This window comes from Ambystoma mexicanum, chromosome 2p (genome assembly GCF_040938575.1).
Source record: "Ambystoma mexicanum isolate Mex_15411 chromosome 2p, UKY_AmexF1_1, whole genome shotgun sequence".
In the NCBI taxonomy this organism is placed as follows: domain Eukaryota; kingdom Metazoa; phylum Chordata; class Amphibia; order Caudata; family Ambystomatidae; genus Ambystoma; species Ambystoma mexicanum.
The window spans coordinates 841,131,725-841,154,108 of NC_090923.1; the positions used below are offsets into that span (position 1 = coordinate 841,131,725).

At 46.6% G+C, this 22,384-nt stretch overlaps 1 protein-coding gene across 12 annotated transcripts in view; it reads left to right on the forward strand.

Annotated features, from left to right (window-relative positions):
• The window catches only part of CCDC9 (coiled-coil domain containing 9), a 1,357,226-nt gene that overhangs the window by 964,412 nt on the left and 370,430 nt on the right, over nt 1-22,384 (forward strand). For 9 of the 12 annotated variants that reach the window (XR_011302042.1, XR_011302041.1, XR_011302040.1 and 6 more), the window contains one exon: nt 5,855-6,022. The exons of the other annotated variants lie outside the window; for them this stretch is intronic. Coding sequence is in view for 6 of the 9 variants with exons in the window: in XM_069644545.1 (XP_069500646.1) it covers nt 5,855-6,022 (168 nt within the window). In the remaining 3 variants the exon portion in view is untranslated. The remainder of the gene's footprint in view (nt 1-5,854; nt 6,023-22,384) is intronic. 12 annotated transcript variants of the gene reach the window in all.

Sequence of the window (22,384 nt, forward strand, 5' to 3'; positions counted from 1 at the left end):
TGCGTTTTTTCAGCATGGAGGATACGTTATTTGGCTGGAAAAAGCATTGAATATTGAATTTGCTCCTCTCAGAGGCGACGTTTAACTCCACCAAAGGCTCTTTGGGACGCTTGCCCTGCTGGTGAAAAATCGGGGAAGATTTGGATTTTGTTGCCGTCGAATTGAATGTCGCCTTTGTCCCTGGCCAACTTGAGTATTAGATCGCGGTCCCTGAAATTCAGCAGTTTGGCGATAATGGGGCGAGGTGCTGTTCCTGGAATTGGGCGGTTGGTTGGGACCCTGTGAGCTCTTTCAACCACAAATAGTGGCGAGAAGGTGGTTGTTCCAAAGACTTCTTTGCATAGTCGTTCCACGAAGTCTTCCATTTTTGCAGGATTTTGTTTCTCTCTGATCCCCACCAGTCTAATGTTGTTGCGGCGACTGCGCCCTTCTAAGTCTTCGTTTTTGGCGACAATTTCTTTTACTTGCCGCTCTAATGATGACACTTTGGAGGACAGGGATGTGGTGTTGTCTTCCAGATCGGAGACCCTCTGTTCAACGGTGTCTAGCCTCTCGCCGTGTTTATCAAGGCAGTGTTGTATTTGGTCAACTTTGGATGAGAGGGTGTCAATTTTGGCATCGAGGTTGCCTATGCCTGTTTTGAGTGCGAGCAATATTTCTCGTATGTCGAGAGATTGGGAGGGTATCGGCTCGGCCTCCTGTTGCATGCTTGGTGACGGCACTATCTCTCAATTCGACTGCTTGGGAGTTTTGGTTATGGCCCCGGTTTCAAACATCAATTTTCGCTGCGATTTGTCCGTTTTTACCCATGCTGGTATGGATTCCCAACTTTGCTGGGTGTAGGGGCGCTCGTCTGGCTTGAGTGATAGTTGTGTGGCACTGTGGTCGTTGTGTCTCGTTGTCGGGTTTCAGAATAACGGCAGAGGCCTTCCCGGAGGTCGCCGCTGCCGAGGAGTTGTCGCAGTGCGGTGTGGGGCCCCAGCGGCGAGTTTCTCGCTATGTTCTTTGTTCGTTTTGACCGCACTCGGCAGGGCGTTTGGAGATGGTGGGGCCCGGGCCGTGTGGTTTTAGGAGGCTGGAGAGTTCGTGAGTTTTAAAGTACTTCCACGGCTGGGCCCGAGAGGCCTGGATGGGGTAGCCGCGTGGGCCTCACGTATGATCGTCGCGCGGGGTGTCCGCCAGCGGGCTTCGATGTTGAGGGTCGTTCGCTGGAGATGGGGCTGTGGTTGGGGCCGTTAGGGTTTCAAGGAGTTGGAGGCCTGTGGAATGACCCTCCCACAGGGTCGGGCAACCGCGCGTGGATCTGCAGGCCGGGGATGAGACCTGGGCCGGGGCGGCCGGGGCGGCGTCTCTCCTACCTGGCGTCGGTGGGGTGTTCAGATACGTTCCCGATCTCTCCGGTTGGGTCCGGGGGGCTCTGTAGGCTGGAGACGAGCGGTGCCGACCGACCGGAGGGCCGATGGCGCAGGCAGGCTGGGCGGGTTCTCAACCGCCCCTGCTGTTGTCAGGCCGTGGATTTCTGGCCTGCCGCGGGCACCACCTCCAGGGGGCCTGGGTGCCGCCCACCCCGCCCGGTAGCCCGCTCTCCGATTGAATCCAGGGGTGGTCGCTCGGGTGAGGATGACGCTGGAGGGTCGAACACCCCGCTGCCGAAGTGCCACGCCACCGCGGCCTCGCCTCTGCCGCCGCTGCATTGGCCAGGATAATGGCGGGCGGCATTGAAATTGTAATCCGCCAGACGTTAGAGACTTGGGATATGATATCGAGACCGATGGGGAGGGATTCGGGGGAGAATTAAGCTATTTTATCAGGATCTTTCTCGGGATCGGTGCGGAGCTCTCTAGTGAGCTGCCATCTTGGTCGGCTCTCTAGCACCCTCTGAAGTCCATCTCTAGTTAGGAGTGTCAGATTAGAAGGGAATACGGGTAGGGCACAACCTGTAGAGTCAAAAGTTCCTGAGGAAGTCTTCTGTAGCAAGTAAGTAGCCCTCTTTGTTTGGAAAAGGGTCAGGGGCCCCTGAAGGCACACAGGTGTTGGGCCTGGGTGAACATGTATGGGCAAACTCCCAAACACATGAAGCAGCACTCCAGCAACAGAGGGGCAGCAAAGCAACTTTAGGTAAATTCTACCAAGAGTCTCATGGTACCTTAGAAGTGAAGAAGAGGATGCAGCACAATGCCTCCACAATGCAGCATCACCAGACCCGGTCATTCGGATTTCTGGTCAGGCAGATGAAAAAAGGGACACTGTAATGGATCTCGCAACAGAGGTCCAGTGAAGAGGCTCTCAGCAAAGGATTCTTCTGGGTTCTGTGATTTTGATGTCTTTTCTACAGCACCAGCAAAGAACTGTTACTACCCGGTCGATTAGTCTTGCTTTCTCAGTCCAGCACTTTGGTGAGAGGACTTTAAGGAGTTGAATCTTTCCTCTGAAGGTTCGGAAGGCGGTCACCAATGTTTTGGAAGGGTACGATCTTCAGAAGGCGATGCACTGCACAATGGCCACAGGTCCCAGGGTGTTGGCTGTTTGCACCCTGTGAAGGTCACAGCTCATCGTGGGATGGCTCGAAATGCAGGTTGTCTGAAGACTGATTGGTCCCAAGAAAGGACAAGCGATATTGAATTGACAAAACAATGATCACGGTCACCGCTTTGGGTCATTGGTGACCCTTCTGTGCACTACCGTTGCTGTAAGTAGAGCCTGGGCATAGGAATTGCTCAAAAGTAGGTAAAACCACTGCCACCAGCCATTAAGATTACTTGTCACTGTAACCAAAACGTTACAGGAGCAGTGAGAAAGGGGATAGAGTGTAACCCCTCAGCACAAGGTGGGGTGTGCTGATCTCACAATAGAAAAGATGGGAGGATACTAAATGTGTTCCCACAAGGAAATAGCAGAAAATAAAAGGGGAAGCCCAAGGGGCTCACAGCAACACTGTGCAGTGTGTGCTGTGTAAGTCAGAGGGATGCCACAAAACGTGGATGAAAGCATTGCTCAAGAAGAAGACAAAAAGAAATACAAAAGGACCCAAAAGATAGGGTAAAAGAATAAGTGAGTATGGAAAAAGGTTCCCACTCACTCAGGAGAAGTGATGAAAAATCCGCAAAAAATACACGTCCAGTAAAAAGTGCAGGGGGTGCTCCCATGTGAAGGGGATTTCACATAATGAAAATCTACCTAACAGAGTGCAAGGTACAATGCTGAACATTTAGGATAAGTAATGTTTTTTCTGAAGCGCAGAAAACATTTTGTTATGTATACGTTCACGTCTTCAAATCCATTTTTTAAAATGTCCAGGCACAGGCTGCGACCTTGGAAAATATTTTGCGTCACTCTCATATCACCGTTTGACACCAACCGTACCTGGGTGCCACAAGTACATCCTCCAAATCTATATCGAAAGTCATGGCGCCCATGGTTTAATTGGCTACATATCCAAAACACACAGTTTATTCTAGTGATGCATGTTGTGGAAACCTGCTCAAAGCCTCAGTGCCCCAGCTATCATGCAAGTTTAGTGCTCGGACCTCTTCCGCTGCAGCAACTTCCCAAAATCAGCTGCAGTTCTTTTTGCTGAACGCCTGCTCTTGCTGCCCACTGCCATGATTTATTGTGCGATAGCCATCACGATTCTGCATGGTCAGTCCACGAGAGAGGAGTGGTGAGCGGGTTAGAGAGTGGCATGTCGGAAGAGATGAGAACATCCAAGTTGTTCCCGACAGAGTGTCGGGCCAGAGGGTAGAATAGAAAGAGCGTGTGTCACACAGATTGCGGAAGTGCCCTGATGAGCGATTGAAAGCATCCAGATGGCTGTTGAGGTGTCAGAGTAGAGGGAAGTTGAGAGGTAGAGGCAAGGAGAGGTCGGCCCATTCTGAGAGAAAGAAGGCGACCTGGCCAGGTGGCCTGTAGATGGTGGACACATTTAGAGAGAGGCCAGGAGTGATGGAGCCTGCAGACCATGCATTCAATAGAGGAGTAGACTTGTGTAGGGATGACAGATGCAGTGACTCACTCTGGAAAGATCAGGGCTACTCCACCTCCAGGATGGCTGGTTCTCGGTCAGAGAGGATCTTGTAGCCCACAGGGAGGAGAGTGTCAAAACTCGTGACAGAACTGGCTGTGAACCATGTCTCGGTGAGAGCGAGGACATCCAGGATGAGTTCTTCAAGGAGGTGACCGATGTCGGAGGAGTGTTTGACAGCAGAATGAGAGTTGAGTAGCGATATGGAGCAGGTTGCCACATTTGAAAGCCTTCCGTGGATGGATACAGGCTTGAGGTACGCCCTGCAGAGGTGGTAGAGGTGTCTGAGGGGTTGGCGGGGGAAGAGAAGGAAGAAGAGGGAGAGGAGGGTGCCGGAGAGTTGACGGCAGGAGTAGCAGGAGAAGAGAGGAAGTTGATAAGATGCAGAAAGCGTCTATCAAAAAGGAGGAGATTGGGCTGAGGGCGATGGACCAAGATGGTGCCATTCAGATAGGCAATAATGATGATCTTGGAGGAGAGGAAGGAGGCCAAGAGGACATCCCATCTAGTGCCACTGTTAATGGGAGAGGAGGAAAAAGGAGAGAACACAGAGACCATATGAAGGGTCCATAGATCTCGAGAATGAACGACATAGAGGATGTTGGTAAGAGTCTGCCTGGAGGAAGCACTGGTGTAGTTATCAGCGATAGGGAGGCCTGGCTTGGAGACCAGAATGTCCCTCTTGAACCTCTTCCTTCCAGACTTAGTGAGAGGGATATGGTAGGAGATAGAGTAGCAGTTAGAGGAAATATGAGAGCACCATAGAGGGTGCTAGGAGGAAGTTGGAGGAGCGGCAGCATCGGGCAGGTGCAGGATGCACCAGGGGGGGTTAAAGGGTTACATAATAGGGAACAAGCAAGGGGGGGGAAGATGGGTAACTAACCAGTAATGGGTACCTAGAGAGTGGGAGAGAGCCTAAGTGCACAGGTCACAGTAAAACTGTTATACAGTTCAGGGGGTTAGTTTCGGGAGGATAGCTCCGGTGCAACGTGCTCATCTTGGAAACAAGACGATGCAGTGCAACAAAGGTTCGAGCCCCGGATCTGCACTTAGAAACCTCTGGGTATTAGGCGCTTTATAAAAAAAAAAGCAAGTCTGGCAGCTGCGTTCTGTATGCGTTGCAGTTTTTTCAGTAAATAATCCGGAATTGCGAGGTATAGTCTGTTGGCGTAGTCAATCCTGGACATGATGAGGAAGATGATGGCCAGTGTTTTGTACACGAAGGAGAGGAATGGTAGAATCAATCAGCCAAAAACAATATTCCTGTGTTCTGTTGCATGGGTATATACAAATATTATGCAGGGCTTCTCCTTTTAAACAAAGAAATGGGTAAAAGTAAAGAACATCCACTTCAACAGAAATAAATCTGATGGTAAATATGTAAAAATTGTCAATTGTTAAAAAAATAAAATAAGGCAGCAAGAGAAAAACGAGCAATGAAATTTCATAGTGTTAAATGCTGAAAAGGGATGAGTCTGTAAAGATGCCTACATCTTGAAGGGGACTCTAACCACCCAAGATTGTTTCATGACTTAATTTGTGTGTGATGCGAGTGAAGTTACTATTTTTTTATGATCTGGTTTGAACAGCCTGTTTGCCCTTATGAGGTTGAATAAATATACTTAATTATCTAAATATTAACAAAACCTCTTCCTAACTGTTAATATTCTACCACACGATAAATGTACACAGAAAAACAGAGCCTAGTTAGATTTGCGTGTGCAAGATCACATTATAGGTATAGATTTCACTTCTTTCATCTATCCCCATCAAGGGTTAATGCTGATGACCAAATTCTTCATTTTTCATATTCTTATTTTTTGCTCTTTTTAGACTCCCGAAAAAAATGCCCGGTGGAAAACTTGTCTGACGCCCTTGAGGCTGTAAATCTAGAATCTATGGAACACTTGAGCAGAGTGGTTTATCCTCAAGAAAGGGAACACAGAAAGGAAGCTAGAGGTTTGGCACAAACCCAGAAAACATCAAGAGCTCTGGCTAGCGGTAATGAACCTTAAACTCAAGCAGTCAATATGCAGTTTTTGAACACATGTGCTGACTACTTTTACTTGCTGGATATTTCACACTTTCAGTTGGTTAAGTCTATTTCAATAGTCTCTGCTTTGTTAAATTATTCAACCTGAAATATTGGGAACAAACTGTCTGTCTCATTACACAAATCTATTAACCGTAGTCCCATTCAAAGTCTATTTTCTTACTCTCATTCGTTCACAACATGATTGCTATGATATGCACTTTGCCACAATATGTACTTTGTCACAAGTACATGTTAAAAGTTCACAATTAGATTTTATTAAGCTGTTTTATTGTGATGATAACATTATTTAGTGCATGGGACTATACATATGATATGTAAGATAAGTTGCACTATATAACATATAGAAACAATAAAGGTGCTCAAATTAGAATAATAAAGCAAATTACATGAATGTAAAACCTTTAAAACAAACTCCTCAAATTACAGTAAATAAATGAGATTTATTTTTTGTATAATAGTTCAATATAAACTGAACTTTTATGATATTTACAGCAGAGTGTGGCTGCGAGTGTGCAGTCTCTGGAAGTCTACTGTTTCTACTGTTCCTGTGGGAGGTGCTACTACTCCCTCGCCTCTACAAGAATCACTCCATCCCGCGGAGCGGGCCGCGGAGTGTGGCTGCGAGTGTGCAGTCTCTGGCAGGCACTCTACTGTTCCTGTGGGAGGTGTTACTACTCCCTCGCCTCTACAAGAATCACTCCATCCCGCGGAGTGGGCCGCGGAGTGTGGCTGCGAGTGTGCAGTCTCTGGCAGTCTGTGCATGACTGCCATGGCGTCCATCCTGGAAACGTCGCCAACTTCGAACTTTGCTCTAGACTCTGTCTCGGATTCTACGGAGCTTGAGGAGGGCCGCCTGCTTAGAAGCGCACGGCCCCGAATTGCATCAAAATCCCAACTGCATACTCGTGGTGTTCCGAATTTGTTTACACCTGCTACGACTCAGTCAACCATTAACTTCAGTTGCTCTTTCCCGCCAACGGCGGGCGGAAAACAAAGAACTACCCACAAGAAAACTTCCCGCCACCCTGGTGCGAGGAAGCCTCGCCAAAATGGAAAAACCTTGGGAAGAAGATCTTCATTCACCGTCGCCTGGTTCAGTGGCGCCGCGACTCCCGCCCTCGCTTTCGCAACCGCGGAATCCACCCCCACAGCTACGAGCCTGGGAAGCCTCCGGAGGGAGGACTGAGGCCCGTGAGCGGGGGGGGGAGCCTGCGAAGGGCCAGGCAGCAGCCCGCGAGCCGTCCAGGGGGCGGAGCCTGCAGACGTCACAGCGGCGTCATCTGCTGAGGTCTCGAGCGTGGAGCAGACTGGGGGGAGGGGCACCACGCCCCCCCCTCTCGGAAAATTCAACTTCGTCCTCGGTCCAGGCTGAACTTTCGGGAAAGTGCCCCCCCGCGGGATGGGGGGGCAAGCTCATATAGAGAAGAATCTGGCCCTCCAACTACAGATGTTTTAAACTCCTGGTTACAAATCGAGACACAAGTCCACACAAGACCAAAAAATTCAGTCATTTCCCTTCTTGATGTAATTACCCCCTGGTCTCCAGCGGACTGTAGGGGCTTGGAAAATCCAACCAAATATCCACTTGATCCCAGCCCAGCATCGCCTGCAGAGGCGCCCTCCGCCTCCTCTGTAGGAGCCCCAAATAAAAAAAAAAGCCTTTGGAAGGAGGTGGAGTCACCGGACTACAGAAAAACCTGTGCTCCCAGAAGGAAAGGACCTCCAAAAACGCAAAAAAAATAACTTTCAAGCCTAGTGTCTTCTAAAATCAAAACCAGTGGCCAAAACGCCAAAAAAACATGGAAACCAGAGTCTATAAAGCCCTCGGTTGCAAGCCTAGTAACAGACTTTTTCCACGCCTTTGCTCCTGATCCACTGCGTAGGCAAGAGGACCTCACTGATGAGGAAATCCTGGAGGCCGTAAAAATGTGTCAACCACCGAAAAAAGCAAGAAAAAGGGCCCAGGTGGCAGAGCAGCTGCCAAAGATCCAAGATGTCCCCAAGGTGCAAAAAGCTCCATCTTCTCCAACTTGCTTCCGCGGGCAAAAACCCCGAAGCCAATCTCTCCCGCCCCGCAACCTAGAGTCTCACCCTCAGGCCCCTTTGAAAGGGGTCCAGAGCACCCAATTACTCCTCCAAACAGTGAGAAGGAAACCGTGGCTTCTCGGGGAAATACAGCCCCTGACCACCGAAAGAACACACAAAGCTTCATCCAAAGTCCAACTCATCCCAACAAGCAGACAAACAAGGAGCCGCCTGGTACTCCAAACTTGGGCCGGCCACACACCACTCAGCCACCAACTCCCCGAGATCAAAAGGCGGACGCGCCCACCAAGGACCAGCTGTCCGGAAACATTACCCAAGATACACGTTAAATTATTATAGACAAAAGGCAGTCAACCCGACCTTCTCAGGAAGGAGTGCCTGCTGATCATCAACACAAAATGATACAATCTGAACGGAACAGAGGTGGATCCTTAGAGTTATCATCTACCCCCGTAGCAAGAAGGCTTTTAAACGAGAGTCCAATATCAACTCTGGCCCCAAAACGTCGCCCGCAACAACCGGCCTCTCAAACGGAATCGCCGTTGCAAAACAAGCGGGACTTCTTATCAATCATGTCAGCAGTTGCCATAGCCTTGAATCCGTTCACCAAACTTTATGAAGGGATAAACGAGAACTTAACACCTCGATACAAGCTATGATGTATACAAAACTAACTTTTCTAGAAGGCTACATCACCGCCCTAGACGGGCAACTGAAGAACCTAAAGTCGGACATGGAAAAAGGGAGAAAAGTCTCTGTGCCAAACCCCTTAGAAAAACCATTGGCGGTCGTTGCATGCGCTCCTAATTTGCCGGTACAACTTCCTCCACCAGCTTCTAGCTCTGCTACTCAAAGGTCTACTGCCGCTGCTGATAGCAGGCCAGCAACCCAAGAGGTTATTGACATTACAGACGATCCCCTGCAACCTTCTTCACATCAAAAAACATTGCAGGAACAGAAGAGCGTGATATGATATGATATGGTATTTGTAACGCGCCTATACACAAGTGTTTCAAGGCGCGACGAGGCAGGGAGGGGGGGAAACAAGGGGAAGACAGACAAACGATCCTACTAGGCCAGGTGTCATTCAGATCGCGCAAGTGCAGAGGTAAGGGGAAAAGGAGAAAGTGCAGGGGGAGGAGGTGGGGGGGAAAGTGCAGTACAAGGTAAGTAGCGTAATAAAATAATAAATAATAATAAAAGGGCCAGCTGGTGGCAAGTGCGAGGTAAGTGCAGAGCAAGTGCTGGGAAGGGGGCTGTAGGGATGCAGTGACAGTCCCACAGTGCAGGGGGAGCCAGGGAGGCAGTGCAAGTGGAGAGTGGCTGGGCCCTGGACCGAGGTCACAGAGTGGCCCAGATGCAGGTTTAGTGCAAACTTCAGTGGGGAGTTTAGCAGGTTTAGCAGGAGAGAGGGAGAGAGAAGGCAGAAGCGAAGAGGAAGGTTTTGAGGTGCTTCCGGAACCGGAGATGGTTCTCCTCAAGTTTCAGGGAGGCAGGAAGGCTGTTCCAGAGGGAGGCCCCTGCTGCGGAAAGAGATCTACCCCCAGCTCGTTGCTTCGAGAAGCGGCTGACCATGAGGGAGTTGGAGACGGATGAGCGAAGGGCTCGTGAAGGCAGATATTTAGGAAGAGAGAGTTGAAGGTATTGTGGCCCCAGGCCCCAGAAGGCCTTGTGGACAATGCAGGGGGTTTTGAACTTAATCCTCGCAGCCACTGGGAGCCAGTGAAGAGATTTCAGTCCTGGAGAGATACGGTCCCTGGGCTTGAGGCCAAGGACAAGTCTCGCAGTTCTGTTCTGGATAAGTTGCAGAGGGCGGAGAGTGGAGGCAGGCAGATTAAGATAGAGGCTGTTACAGTAGTCCAGCCTTGAGAGAACCAGGGCTCGGGAGACAGTGAGCTTCTGGGGGAAGGAGAGGAAGGGAAGAATACCTCTGAGGAGGTGCAGCTGGTAGTGTGACTTCTTAGAGACGTCAGAAATATGAGGAGAGAAGGAGAGTGTGGAGTCGAAGATGACCCCGAGGTTTTTAGCTTTGCAGGTAGGGGCAGGAAGAGGGCCAAGGGAGGCCGGCCAGAGAGCTGCAGGAAAGGAGGGAGTGGGTGTGCCGATGAGTAGAATCTCAGTCTTACTGGCGTTAAGGCAGAGGTCGTTGGCGGCACACCATTCCTGGATAGCAGACAGACAGTCGGAGATGAGGGAAGGAGAGGAGGGAGGCCGAGGGTAGCCTGAAAATGAGCTGGGTATCGTCCGCATAGCACTGAAAGTGGGGGCAGAGAGCGGCGATGCGGTGGGCAAGGAGTGCCAGATACTGATTGAAAAGCCAGGGAGAGAGGTTGGATCCCTGGGGGACACCACAGGTGGAGAAAAAGATGTCAGAGAGGAAGGAGCCCATTTGGACCTGGGAGGGTCGACCGGAAAGGAAAGAGGTCAGCCATGCCAGAGCCTGACCAGTGATACCCAGGTTATCACGGAGACGGTTGAGCAGGATGGCATGGTTGACAGTGTCAAAGGCAGAGGAGAGATCGAGCAGAATGAGAACACAGGGAGTGTTGGAATCGAGGTTCAGGAGCAGGTCCTCACGGATGTTCAGGAGAGCAGTTTCCGTGCTTCTGGCCGCTCTGAAGCCGGATTGATGGTCATGAAGATTACCAACATATTCAGCATGGAGGTTAAGCTGGGAGATGGCCAGTTTCTCCAGGAGCTTGCCCAGGAAGGGAGTAATGGAGATTGGGCGATAGTTGGCCGGGCAGGAGGGGTCGGAAGAGGGTTTCTTGAGGAGGGGGTGCACAAGGGAGTGCTTGAGGGGGGATGGGAAGACTCCAGAGGCGAATGAGTGGTTGCAAAAGTCAGCTAGGGCAGGAGCCAGGGAGTCGATGTGGTCCTTGATGGTTTTGGAGGAACAGGGGTGAACCTGTTTAGACGAGGTTTTCATAGATCGGACTTGTCTGGAAACCTCATCAGCAGAAAAAGGTGGAAAAGCAGAGAAGGAGGGCGGAGGGGCGGCTGCAAGAGAGCAAGAGGAAGAGCAGGGAAGAGAGGGAGGGAGGTGAGAGGAGGAGAGCGAGGACAGGATGTCCTGAGTTTTTGAGATGAAGTGCGAGGCCAGTGCAGTGCAGAGGGCCTGGGAGGGGACAGGAGAGGTAGAGACTGCAGCAGGGTTGGCCAGCTCCTTGCAGATTTTAAAGAGTTCGGCCGAGTTGTTAGATGCCTCAGAGATGCGGGCTTGGATAAGGGCTCTCTTCTTGGTGAGAACGGAGAGCCGGTATTGCCTTTGGAGCAGGCGGCAGGCCAGTTTGTCAGAGGATGAACATGAAGCACGCCATTTCCTCTCTGCCACCCTGCACTTGCGTTTTAGGGTGACGAGATCCGAGTCATACCAGGAGTTACATTTGGCTTTGGGCTTCAGGCGGATTCTCATGACGGGGGCAAGGATATCGAGAGTATCAGATATAGAGGAATAGAGCATGGAGAGGGCTGCGTCAGGGTGGGAGTCAGCCGAGGGGGGAGAAGGGGCTGAGAAGGTAGCAGCGAAAGCCTCAGCTGACACGCGCTTCATGGGTCGGATGACCGAGAAGGTGGGTGGCAGTGAAGAGGGTGGCTTTGCCTGTGGGGTAGGGAGGGAGAGGTGGGAGGATAGGAGAAAGTGATCGCTCCAAGAGAGAGGAGTGGAGAGAGGGAGAGGGAGGGAGAGGGGAAGGTCAGAAGAGATCAGAGCATCAAGAGTGTGCCCTGCAGAGTGAGCAGGCCCAGACGGGAGAATAGAGAGTGAGAGAGAGTTGCAGAGTTCGCGGAAGAGACCAGTGGGGGGGACAGGAGGCATCGAGGTGGATGTTGAAGTCACCGAGAAAGAGGAGTTGGGTGGTTGAGGACAGGAGTGAGGAGGAGAGGTCAGCCCACTCAGAGAGGAAGGAGGAAATTTGACCAGGTGGCCGATAGATAGTAGCCACGGTAAGGGAATGGCTAGGAGAGAGAGAAAGTCGGCAGACAAGACATTCAAAAGAGGAGTAGGTCTGCGTAGGAGTGACAGTGACAGGAATCCACTCAGGGAAGATAAGGGCAACACCACCCCCTGAACGGTTGGGCCTGGGCACGGAGAGGATCTTGTAGACGTCAGGTAGGAGTGTGTCAAAGCTGGTGGCAGAGCTGGCAGTGAACCAAGTCTCAGTGAGACCGAGGACGTCGAGGTCCAGTTCCTCAAGAAGGCGACAGATATCAGAGGAGTGCTTGATGGCAGAGCGAGAGTTTAGAGTGGCAATGTGGAGAAGGTTGCCATCCTTGAAAAACTTCCGGGGAGGGGTACAGATCAGAGGTACGCCCTGCGGAGGTGTTAGAGAAGGAGTTGAAGAGGGAGCAAGAGAAGGGGCAGGGAGGGAGGGGAGAGGCAAGGTAGCCGAGGACAGAGGAGGGGGGACAGCGGGAGCGGAGAGGAAGTTGATGAGGCATGGGAAGCGTCTATCAAAGAGGTGAAGGTTGGCCTGAGGGCCTTGGACCAAGACGGTCCCGTTAGCATAGACATTAATGATGGCTTTAGAGGAGTGGAAAGGGGCCAAGAGGACATCCCAACGGGTGCCACCGTTTATGGGAGAGGTGGAGAAAGGAGAGAGCACAGCGACCATGTGAAGGGTCCATAGGTCAGGTGAAGGCACGAAAAAGAGAATGTCAGTGAGAGTTTCCTTGGAGCAGGCGCTCGTGTAGGTGTCAGCGATAGGGAGGCCTGGGTTGGAGACCAGGATGTCCTTTTTAAACTTTTTCCTACCGGATTTAGTGAGGAGAGCAGGATAGTCAATGGAGAAGCAGTTAGAGTAGATAGGCGAGATAGAGAGCACCATGGAGTAGGATGGGAGGCGGACGACACGGGTATGCAGACAGGAAGTGAGTGGAGGGCACTAGTTTACCACAATGCAGAGCAAACAGTAATGCGTAGTAGGTCAGGGCCACCTAAGTTTGAGAATCCTGCGAGGGGAGAAAAACACCCTAGTTTACCAAACAATTGGAATAGCGTGCATACTCTATGTTCTCAACAGCGAGATCAGAAATTCCCAAATCAAGAGGCGAGGACCAAAAACAAAAACAAGTTCTTTCCCGGGCCTCAAGCCTAAATACAATACTAGACAGCTGAAAACTCGGTTCAAATCTTGGTCCAGCCACCAGTCATACAAATGGTGAACAAAGCCTTGCCTCGATCAACGGATGACTTCTTGGCAGAGGAGGACTTGATGAACATCTCTCAGCATATCGACGATCCCAAGTCCTATTGGTCGCCAAGGAAGGAAACAAAGTTCAGGTATCCTGCGCGCCAGCCTCGCTCGTGGATTCCGGCTCCCAAGACGATCCTGAAATTATTGAAGATCCAACGGAAAAAGAACCCTCGCCAAAGTTCAGTACCCTGGAAGATCGTAGGAAAAAACTCCATCAGGGGCCAAGACAGAAGTTCTCCAGCCCTCCAAGTTTTCAAGTGGTGTTGTTTGCATCCGCAAGGGCCCACGACTCGCCAAGACGCAAAAGGCCGACCTCCTGCAACCAGCACGCTTCCGGGAAGTCCGGGGGGCCGGAGTCTGATCATCACATCAAGATGCAAAGCAGACAACACTCAGGGGGAAAATCAAACGACATGGGGTCACACTCAAAGCTCAACTATACTTCTCATACTGAACAATATCGAAAGGATAAACAATATCCAGGAGTGTCTCCCATAAAGCTGGAACAACATGTAGACAACGACGACATAATTCTGAACAGAAGAGGAATTCTCACACTGTTCAGTTTTGTCCCAGCCTTACATGGGATAAAATCCTCAGACTCAAAATTAGTGGACCCATACCACTCAAACCACAGAGCAAAAGCTTACATCTACATTGCCTCCACGAGCGCAAAAAAGGAAATTGCTCGAGCAAAGGAGGAATTGGCATCTCTAGGTTATACCCTGAATACTCAAAGCCAGAAACTCCAACCTCAGAAGTCAGGTAACTCAGGGAGAAATTTGGGAGGCCAGGTCAAAAATCATGGAAATGAAAATAAGAGCAAATTCAGAAGACCCACCGGAACTCATCAAACAACTGAAGGTCACAACTCTAAGCCCTCAGTAACCTTTATTGACACTACACAGAAAAAACCCACGCCGCATGGCCTGATGAAAAGCCTTGAGCGACGGGGGTCCAGCTCAGTTAAACCGCAAAACGTCAATGCGGAAACTGACTAGGCCGACCGCATTGTTCAGAGAAATATCGATCGCTCCTTAGCGATAAAATAAAGTTCAGACACCAAGAAACAATCAAGAGAAAAAGTACAGGGGGTTTGGGCCGGGCTTCCCAAGGCCCTTACACTAACGAAAAAATAGCAATGCGCAGGTCGGCCCAAAGGGTCAGTGGACATCCCGACAGTCGCCCAAAAACCATCTGCCCTCCACCTTTGCTCATGGAACACCCGCGGTCATCTACACCTAACAATGCCGGGTGACGCAAATTTGGCTTCATTCGATATCATCTGCTTACAAGAGACATGGCTTCGGAAAACACCGGCAATGGACGGCTACGATACCATCTTGGCCCCCGCCAACAAAGGACTTTTGGGTCGCCAACATCGGGCCTTCTCATTGCCTGCCGGCAGGGGATTGGCCTGAAGATCAAGGCCACTCTTCTATCTAACCTTTCAATTCTGGCAGTGCTACTAGACTGGGAGGAACAACCGAATCACAGAATCTCGCAAACCGCAATCGTCAATACTTACTGGAATCCAGCTGCCATAAACCAACATACCTTCTTAGCCATGATGGAAAATCTAGTAGACGAAATCCAAGCAATTCACCAGGTTCCTTTTATAATTTGCGGCGATCTGAACGCCTAATGCTCCGACAGGCCTACAAAGCTGGGTAGCATTTTATCTACGACCCCCGCCACAAAAAGAGGGAGTCTTTGGTCTGCTCTAATGGCATAAAAAAAATGGAGACTCTGGATTCAGGCTTCCCAAATGCTCATCGTCTTCCTTCCTGGGATCAAGGTTCCCTCCACGCCACCATGGATTACATCTTTGCCTCACGCCATCTCCTGGCAAAGGTGAAAGACTTAGATGTTCGCAAAACAAAAGCCAGTGACCACAACCAGTTTACCATGACTTTGCCAAACCATTTCAAACCACCGGTCCCGTACGTCATGGGGGTTGAACCAAACTCCCGGGGAAACCGCTTGAACTTGACCGCGCAGTCAGTCTCAAACTTGTCAGCAAAATATGCGCTGGGGGTGAATACCGATGGAAAAGATTCTTTGGACTGTGTACCTTTACTAGTCCAATACAGGGCAAAACCAAAATCTTCGTCCTCAACATTCATTGTGCCTAGACATTCTTTTGACGCTACTCTGGCAGCAAAAAGATGTGAACTACGCAGGTTGAAAAGGCGGCTTGGGAACCTTCCTCAAAATAAAGACAAACTAAAGATGGCAACAAAAACTGGGCGAAACATCACCGTCATCAACTATACCAGCAGGATGCAGAAACCATGCCAAAGGTCATTTGTGTAAACAAAGTGAAAGAATTCTGGTCCTTGCTAAAAACATCGGCTCCTTCGTATAACAACACGACTATCAAACCCATGGCTGAACAAAAATGGATCAACCATTTCTCTTCCCTCTTCCAAGCTCTGCATACCACGGACCCTCCTGAAAAGAAATCGATCAGAGAAAACTGGCTGAAACTGGACGACCATGCGGAAATTAGAGATAACATGAAAAAGCTGAAGAACTCCAGAGCAGCGGGCCCGGATGGAATTTCAAACATCGATTTGAAAATAAAATGCAGAGGAATGGGCCTCGCTCATTGCGTCCATATTTTCGAAATGCGCCGCCCAGAAATCCCTTCCACCTTTGTGGACTAAAGCCATCATTGTACGAATTTAAAAGAAAGGCGATATTACAGATCCACTAAACTATCGCCCCATAGCCCTCTTAGACTGTATCGGAAAAGTCTTTGGGAGCTTGCTCTTGAAAAGATTCCATTCAAAGTCAGCGCCTTGCAACGACAGGTTTCAAACGTGCTTTAAAAGAAATGTGGGCACGGCAGGCGAAATCCAGACGGGTTGAGGGGTGAAACAAGGATGCCCTCTAGCCGCAGCGATGTTTCTAGCCTACATTGGCGACTATGGTGACTCAGAAGATCTGTCAAGGACCTTTCCACCGTCCATGGCCACTGTCAAAATAAGCCACCTACTGTATGCAGATGACCTTATTTTATTCGACCAGACCCAGATCGGCCTTCAGAGACAGTTATCAAATCTCCTGCTCTACACTTTGGAAAACAATCTAAAAATAAACAAAGGGAAAACCGAAATCGTGATCCTGGAGGCCAGCCAGAAAAAAAGTGCAGACAAATACAAATGGCGCCTGGAGGAAAATGAGATTGAGAAGGTCACTGAATACAAATACCTAGGTGTTTTGATGGATAGCTCGAAACACGAGATCTCCATGCAGGCAAACCTCCAAAACAAAATAAAGAAGCTTACATCACAAGCGAAGGCGATCGACATAAAATTCGGAAAATTCTCATGCATCCCAGTGATAGAATTCTACAGAAAAAAAGTTGTCCCTTCTATCACCTATGGCGCAGAAGCCCTGCCTCTGATTCCTAACAAAATCTGGCCAAAACTAGAAAGTCAGTTCTGGAAGGGGGTTCTTTCCCTTCCAAAATCTACGTCCATAGCTGCAATTCGGAGAGAACTCAGTCTTGCGTCGTTAAAGACAACAGTAAACATCAACGCTCTCAGGCTATACCGAAAATGTATCATGGACGAGAGTGAAGAAATTTACGGCCTGCTAAACAAGTTACAATCTGGAAAGGTGAAAATGCTAGCAACCTGGAAAGAAGCAAACACGGCCTTACTCCATTCAGTCGCTTGCTCGGAAGCCGACCTCAGTGCAAATCCAACTAGAGTGTTTAAGAAATTGAAAGAGCTTGATTGGATTCAAACACAAGAGGCTGCATCCAACAACAAATTACTCCATCATATGCCTCCATCGTACTGTAAGCTCAATGAGCCAATGAGGTACCTACAAAGATTTCCAAGTAGGGGGGCACGAAATTCTCTCCTAAGGATAAGGATGAATCTGCTGGACACAAACGAAATTCTCAGGATTAGAGGTCTTTCCGAGTCTAGCATTTGTCGCTTGTGTGATAATGAAACCAAATCCATCCGTCATCTCCTCTTGTCATGCCCGAAAAACTTGAATCTGAGACTGGTCTACCTCAAACACTTAATAGTGGACGATCGAGGGTGGGACGAAGAAAAATGGTGGAAGAGATTGATCGGCGGCGACAGAATAACCTGGCTCTTGGCAACTGTAAACATTTTGGAACACACAATGAAAATAAGTTTCAGGGTCCCACCCTGGTTAGCTACTTCGGAATTCAGCTTTTTCAGCTTTTTCTTCTTTTGTAAAGTACTTTTTGAACACACACAAAAAAATAAAAAATATTTAGTTACTAAAACACAAATCACACGTAAATATTATAAACTAGCTGTTCTTGGCGGAACATATGCTGTTCTAGCATATCTTAAAGGTCAATATCGGTTGGCAAATCAAAGGGTCACTTCTGGCCTCCCTTCTTAAATATCAGAATTACCACTGACCGCTTCCAGGAAGGGTGCGTAGGTCCCTGTGACTTATTAATGGTCACTGAAAAGGCTAAACGTATCAGATGGAATGAGAGGTATGCACGGTATAAGAACAGTATCCAAGTTCCATCGATCACATGAGCCTCTATGATGTGTCTTTGTAGACGCGTAATTGTCAACCATGTTCCATTGCAGAGTCCCCATGTTGGCAAAATATTGCTTAGTAGCATAATTACAGCGCCTACTTTCATTTTTAAGTCATGAAGAGGCATTCGTCCTACAGCATTTCGCTCTATAGAGACTGAAACGTTGAGCCGGTAATTAACTGTTCATTTACACTGGAACCGCTGTGCCCTGTGTGAGGAGAAGTGGGCGTGGAATGAAGTACCATCCGAATATTTGCATTAGTGGAAGGTGAAGTTGACCACGTAGAACCATGCTCATTCTGTTGGTTGAAATGGTAGCTGTTGTTGAAGTGGGTGCACTTTACCATTTGGTCAGCAGAGGGCAACCTAACACTGATAAATTGCATCAGCTGAGTACGGAAACATACCTACGCGTTTTATTTATATAGAAGATGGATACTAAGGATCCCTATTAGATATATAACCAGAACATTGACATATAATACTGCGTGCCATAAAAGGTTCATAAACTATATAAATATTATCAACATGTAAAATAGCACACACATATGACATTACCACAAAGACAGACCAGGGAGGGGAAAAAACACAAATTGGATGCAAGGTTCATAAACTATATAAATATTATCAACATGTAAAATAGCACACACATATGACATTACCACAAAGACAGACCAGGGAGGGGAAAAAACACAAATTGGATGCAGAGAGCGATATAATATACGATAAATGATAATGAAAGTAAAACTAAAGAAACAAGCCTTGTTGGTCTAATAAACTTAAATCATTTCATCATAAGAATGGGGCATGTAGCTAGGCAGATTTACAATAATCGAAGTACATTACAAATGGTATTCCATTACATTTCAGTACTAATATTATGAAGTTGGTTCCAATTAGCATTAAGTGTTTGATCAGCAATTAACACTATATGATCAGAGAGAAAGTAGCCTTGTCAGCAGAGAACTCCAAAATAGTACCACCCAGTAATATATTTTCAAAAGTAAGGACACTGATCTTGAAAAGGTGTTGCAATATCTTCCATGTTTGACCACAATGTTATATATTTACAATGAAAAAATTGCGTAAGTGTTCCTTCGGGTTTTGAACATGAACAACATCTATTTTCGTTAATCAGTTTACAATTGAAAAGATTGGAGAGGGTAAAAAGGATCCTATATAAAAAGAAGATGGAAGTAGATTGGAGTAGATTGATGGATTGAGTTATTTGTATCGCGCAGCTAAACAAACCTAATCGTATCAAGACTCATTTGGAAATATGACATTAAAATAGCTCCTTTTGACTAGAATTAAGTCTACTATTTCAGCTAGTTTAACTCTGACATGGGCCCACATATTGCCATCCCACACAATCGGATTTCTATTTCATCTCAAAGGACCACTTATCACAGGATCTATCTGTGTTAAAAATGTAATACAACTTCGAGGCCTTGATAAAAAATATATTCATACACTTCATTCTAAAAGGATGTTGTGAGAAATCTTGATAAATATATTTTTTCCATCAATGCATGCTACAACTTTAACATACTAGAAAAGAGAGGATGTGCAGCCTTTAAGCAATCATGTAGCGAGCTCTTAATGTAAGCTACTTGTTAGTAATTTGTTCATATGGCTGCAACAGTATGGTGATTAAATCATTGAGATTGCCCAATGTAATGAAACTGATAACAATATAAATCACCTGCTATTGCGCCAAATGAGTCACACAAGTAATGTTTGAATCAGTTTATTGTTGTTCATACACTTATATAGATTCTGAGTTAGTTAATAACATTTCTAGATTGACGCTTATCCTTGTGTAGTCTCTCTACTTTAATTGACTATCTCACTTGTTAAGATGTTACTTCACATTGTTACCCACTGTTGAAATATTACTTCACATCATTACCATTGATTGCAGGTCCGGAGTACCTTGTATTTTTTTTATTTTTGCTCAAAATTTGTAGTTTCACAATAGCATCAATTGTCCATAGGCATCTCACTTATGGGTAGTTGAGATGTTACTTCACGTAATTGCCTTTAGGTATAAGTTAGAGTTCCTTATGTTATTTGGAGGTTATTTTTGACTTATTACTTCACTTTGGTGTTCGTTTAATTGAGAGTCTGCAAGTTTTAAAGGTCCTTGTGGTATGATTTGATGTTGCTTCACATCAGTAACTTAGTATGTCTTGCTATGTTGCATGAGTTCCAAAATAGTGCCTCTTTGTAGTCCCTCGACACGTGTTTCCCCAATTGTGTAATTGGTGCTTCAGGAGGGTATATCATGCATATGAAAAGATTTTTGGTGTTAGGCCCTTTAAGGTAAATGCAAAGAGATACTCGGATATTAGTTCTAGTGTTAACGCTTATTGGTAGCTCTTTACAGCAAGATATTGTTGTGCTTAGATTTTATGTGGTATTCATCAAAAGGTTTTAGCAGGCTGAACATAAGAACATGGCTGGTTACAATAAGTAGCAGTGCATTGAGGGTATAGCTTGTACTTGCTTTCAATTCGGCATATTTAAAAGCTACAATGCACCAACTGGTTCGGGTGTTCAGTAAGGATCAAATTTACATAATACTTAGCGCAATGCATTGCTACTTATTGTAACCAGCCATGTTCTTATGTTCAGCCTGCTCAAACGTTTTGATGAATACTACATAGAATCTAAGCACAATATCTTGCTGTAAAGAGCTACCAATAAGCATTAACCGTAGAACTAATATCTGTCTCTCTTTGCATTTACCTTAAAGGGTCTAACACCAAAAATCTTTTCATATGTATGATATACCCTCCTGACGATCCAATTACACAATTGGGGAAACATGTGGTGGGACTAGAAAGAGGCACTTGTTTGGAACTCATGCAACATAGCACGACACACTAAGCACGACACTAAGTTACTGATGTGAAGCAACATACCACAAAGACCTTTAAAATGTGCAGACTCTCAAGAAAACAAACACCGAAGTGAAGTAATAAATCAAAAATAACCTTCAAATAACATAAGGAACTCAAGACTTGTACTTAACGGCAATTATGTGAAGTAGCATCTCAACTACTAAGTGAGATACCTATGGACAATTGATGCTATTGTGAAACTACAAATTTTGAGCAAAAATCAAAAAAATACAGTGAACTCAAGACCTGCAATCAATAGTAATGTTGTGAAGTAACATCTTAACAAGTGAGATAGTCAATGAATGTAGAGAGACTGCACAAGGATAAGTGTCGATCTAGAAATTTTATTAACTAACTCAGAATCTAATAAGTGTATGAACAACAATAAACCGATTCAAACACATTACCTGTATGACTAATTTCATTTGGCGCAATATCAGGTGATTTATATTGTTATAACTTTAACATATTAAGGAAGAAAGGATGAAGGGTGATTAAATTGAATTCGAAATTCATTAAATTTTATAGCTGCACCCTCAGAAGAAATGGGTTTCAAAATATGTAATGCCTTTATGCAACCATGTTTTCCACAAAAAAGGATTTTCTCATTGACATTATTCGATTTATTATACCAAATGCATTGTGGGACTAATTCATTAGGTTTTTAATTTGTGGAAATGCAAAAGCTCCAAGGCTTCAAGCAAAGGTTTTAATACAAACTGGTTACAAGAACTTAGGCTTTCCAATTCTATAACAAATATCCATAAGGCAGAGAGGTGCAATAAATAGTTTTAATTTACACCAAGATGGAATACCAACACAATCATCAGGTATAAAACAACTGTATTTGCTTGAGTACAAACGCAGAGTGATAAAGATTAAAATTAGGAAATGCGACACCGCCACTATTATTAGCTTGTTTTGGAAAGGGATGGGGTGTCCAAATGTCAGGTAGCCAGTAATGCCCAGAGGACCCTAACGGGTAACTTTGCAATATTTGGTGCAGATTGGTAGAACATTGTGGAATTGTGTAATGAACAAATTAACAGATGTGCTGCTTTATATATAGAAAGGTATAGGCAGTCTTGTTTGAGACAGTACAGTTTTAGGGGAAGTATCTCTGATTTATCAACATTTAATTTATAAGTTGAGAAGGAAGAAAAGAGAGCAGTGGAATCCAAAAGGTGTTAAAATCCAATATCAGAATTTTTCAAGAAAATTAAGATATCTGCATAAACAGCCCATTTATTCTCAATATCCCTATACTTAATGCCCACAATGATTTCCTTTCTTCTGATTAGTTCCAGAAAATGTTTCAGTGCCAGGATAAATACAATGGAAATTGGGCATCCCTGTCTGGTGCGAAGTAAAAAGGGGAGAAAAAGACCAATGACTATTTATCAAAGTAGTTTTAGGATTAGAGTATGGAAGATTATTTAACGAGATAAACCACCTCAAAGCTTCGAATACATTGTCCCTCTCCTACCTGTTTATTTTATTGGGCATTTGTAAGGCGTTTATACGTCAAGAAATTGTTTAAAACGCCCACAGGGCAAAGGGAAGTGAACAGCAAAACAATGGAATATGATAAGTGATGAGCAAAATACAAGA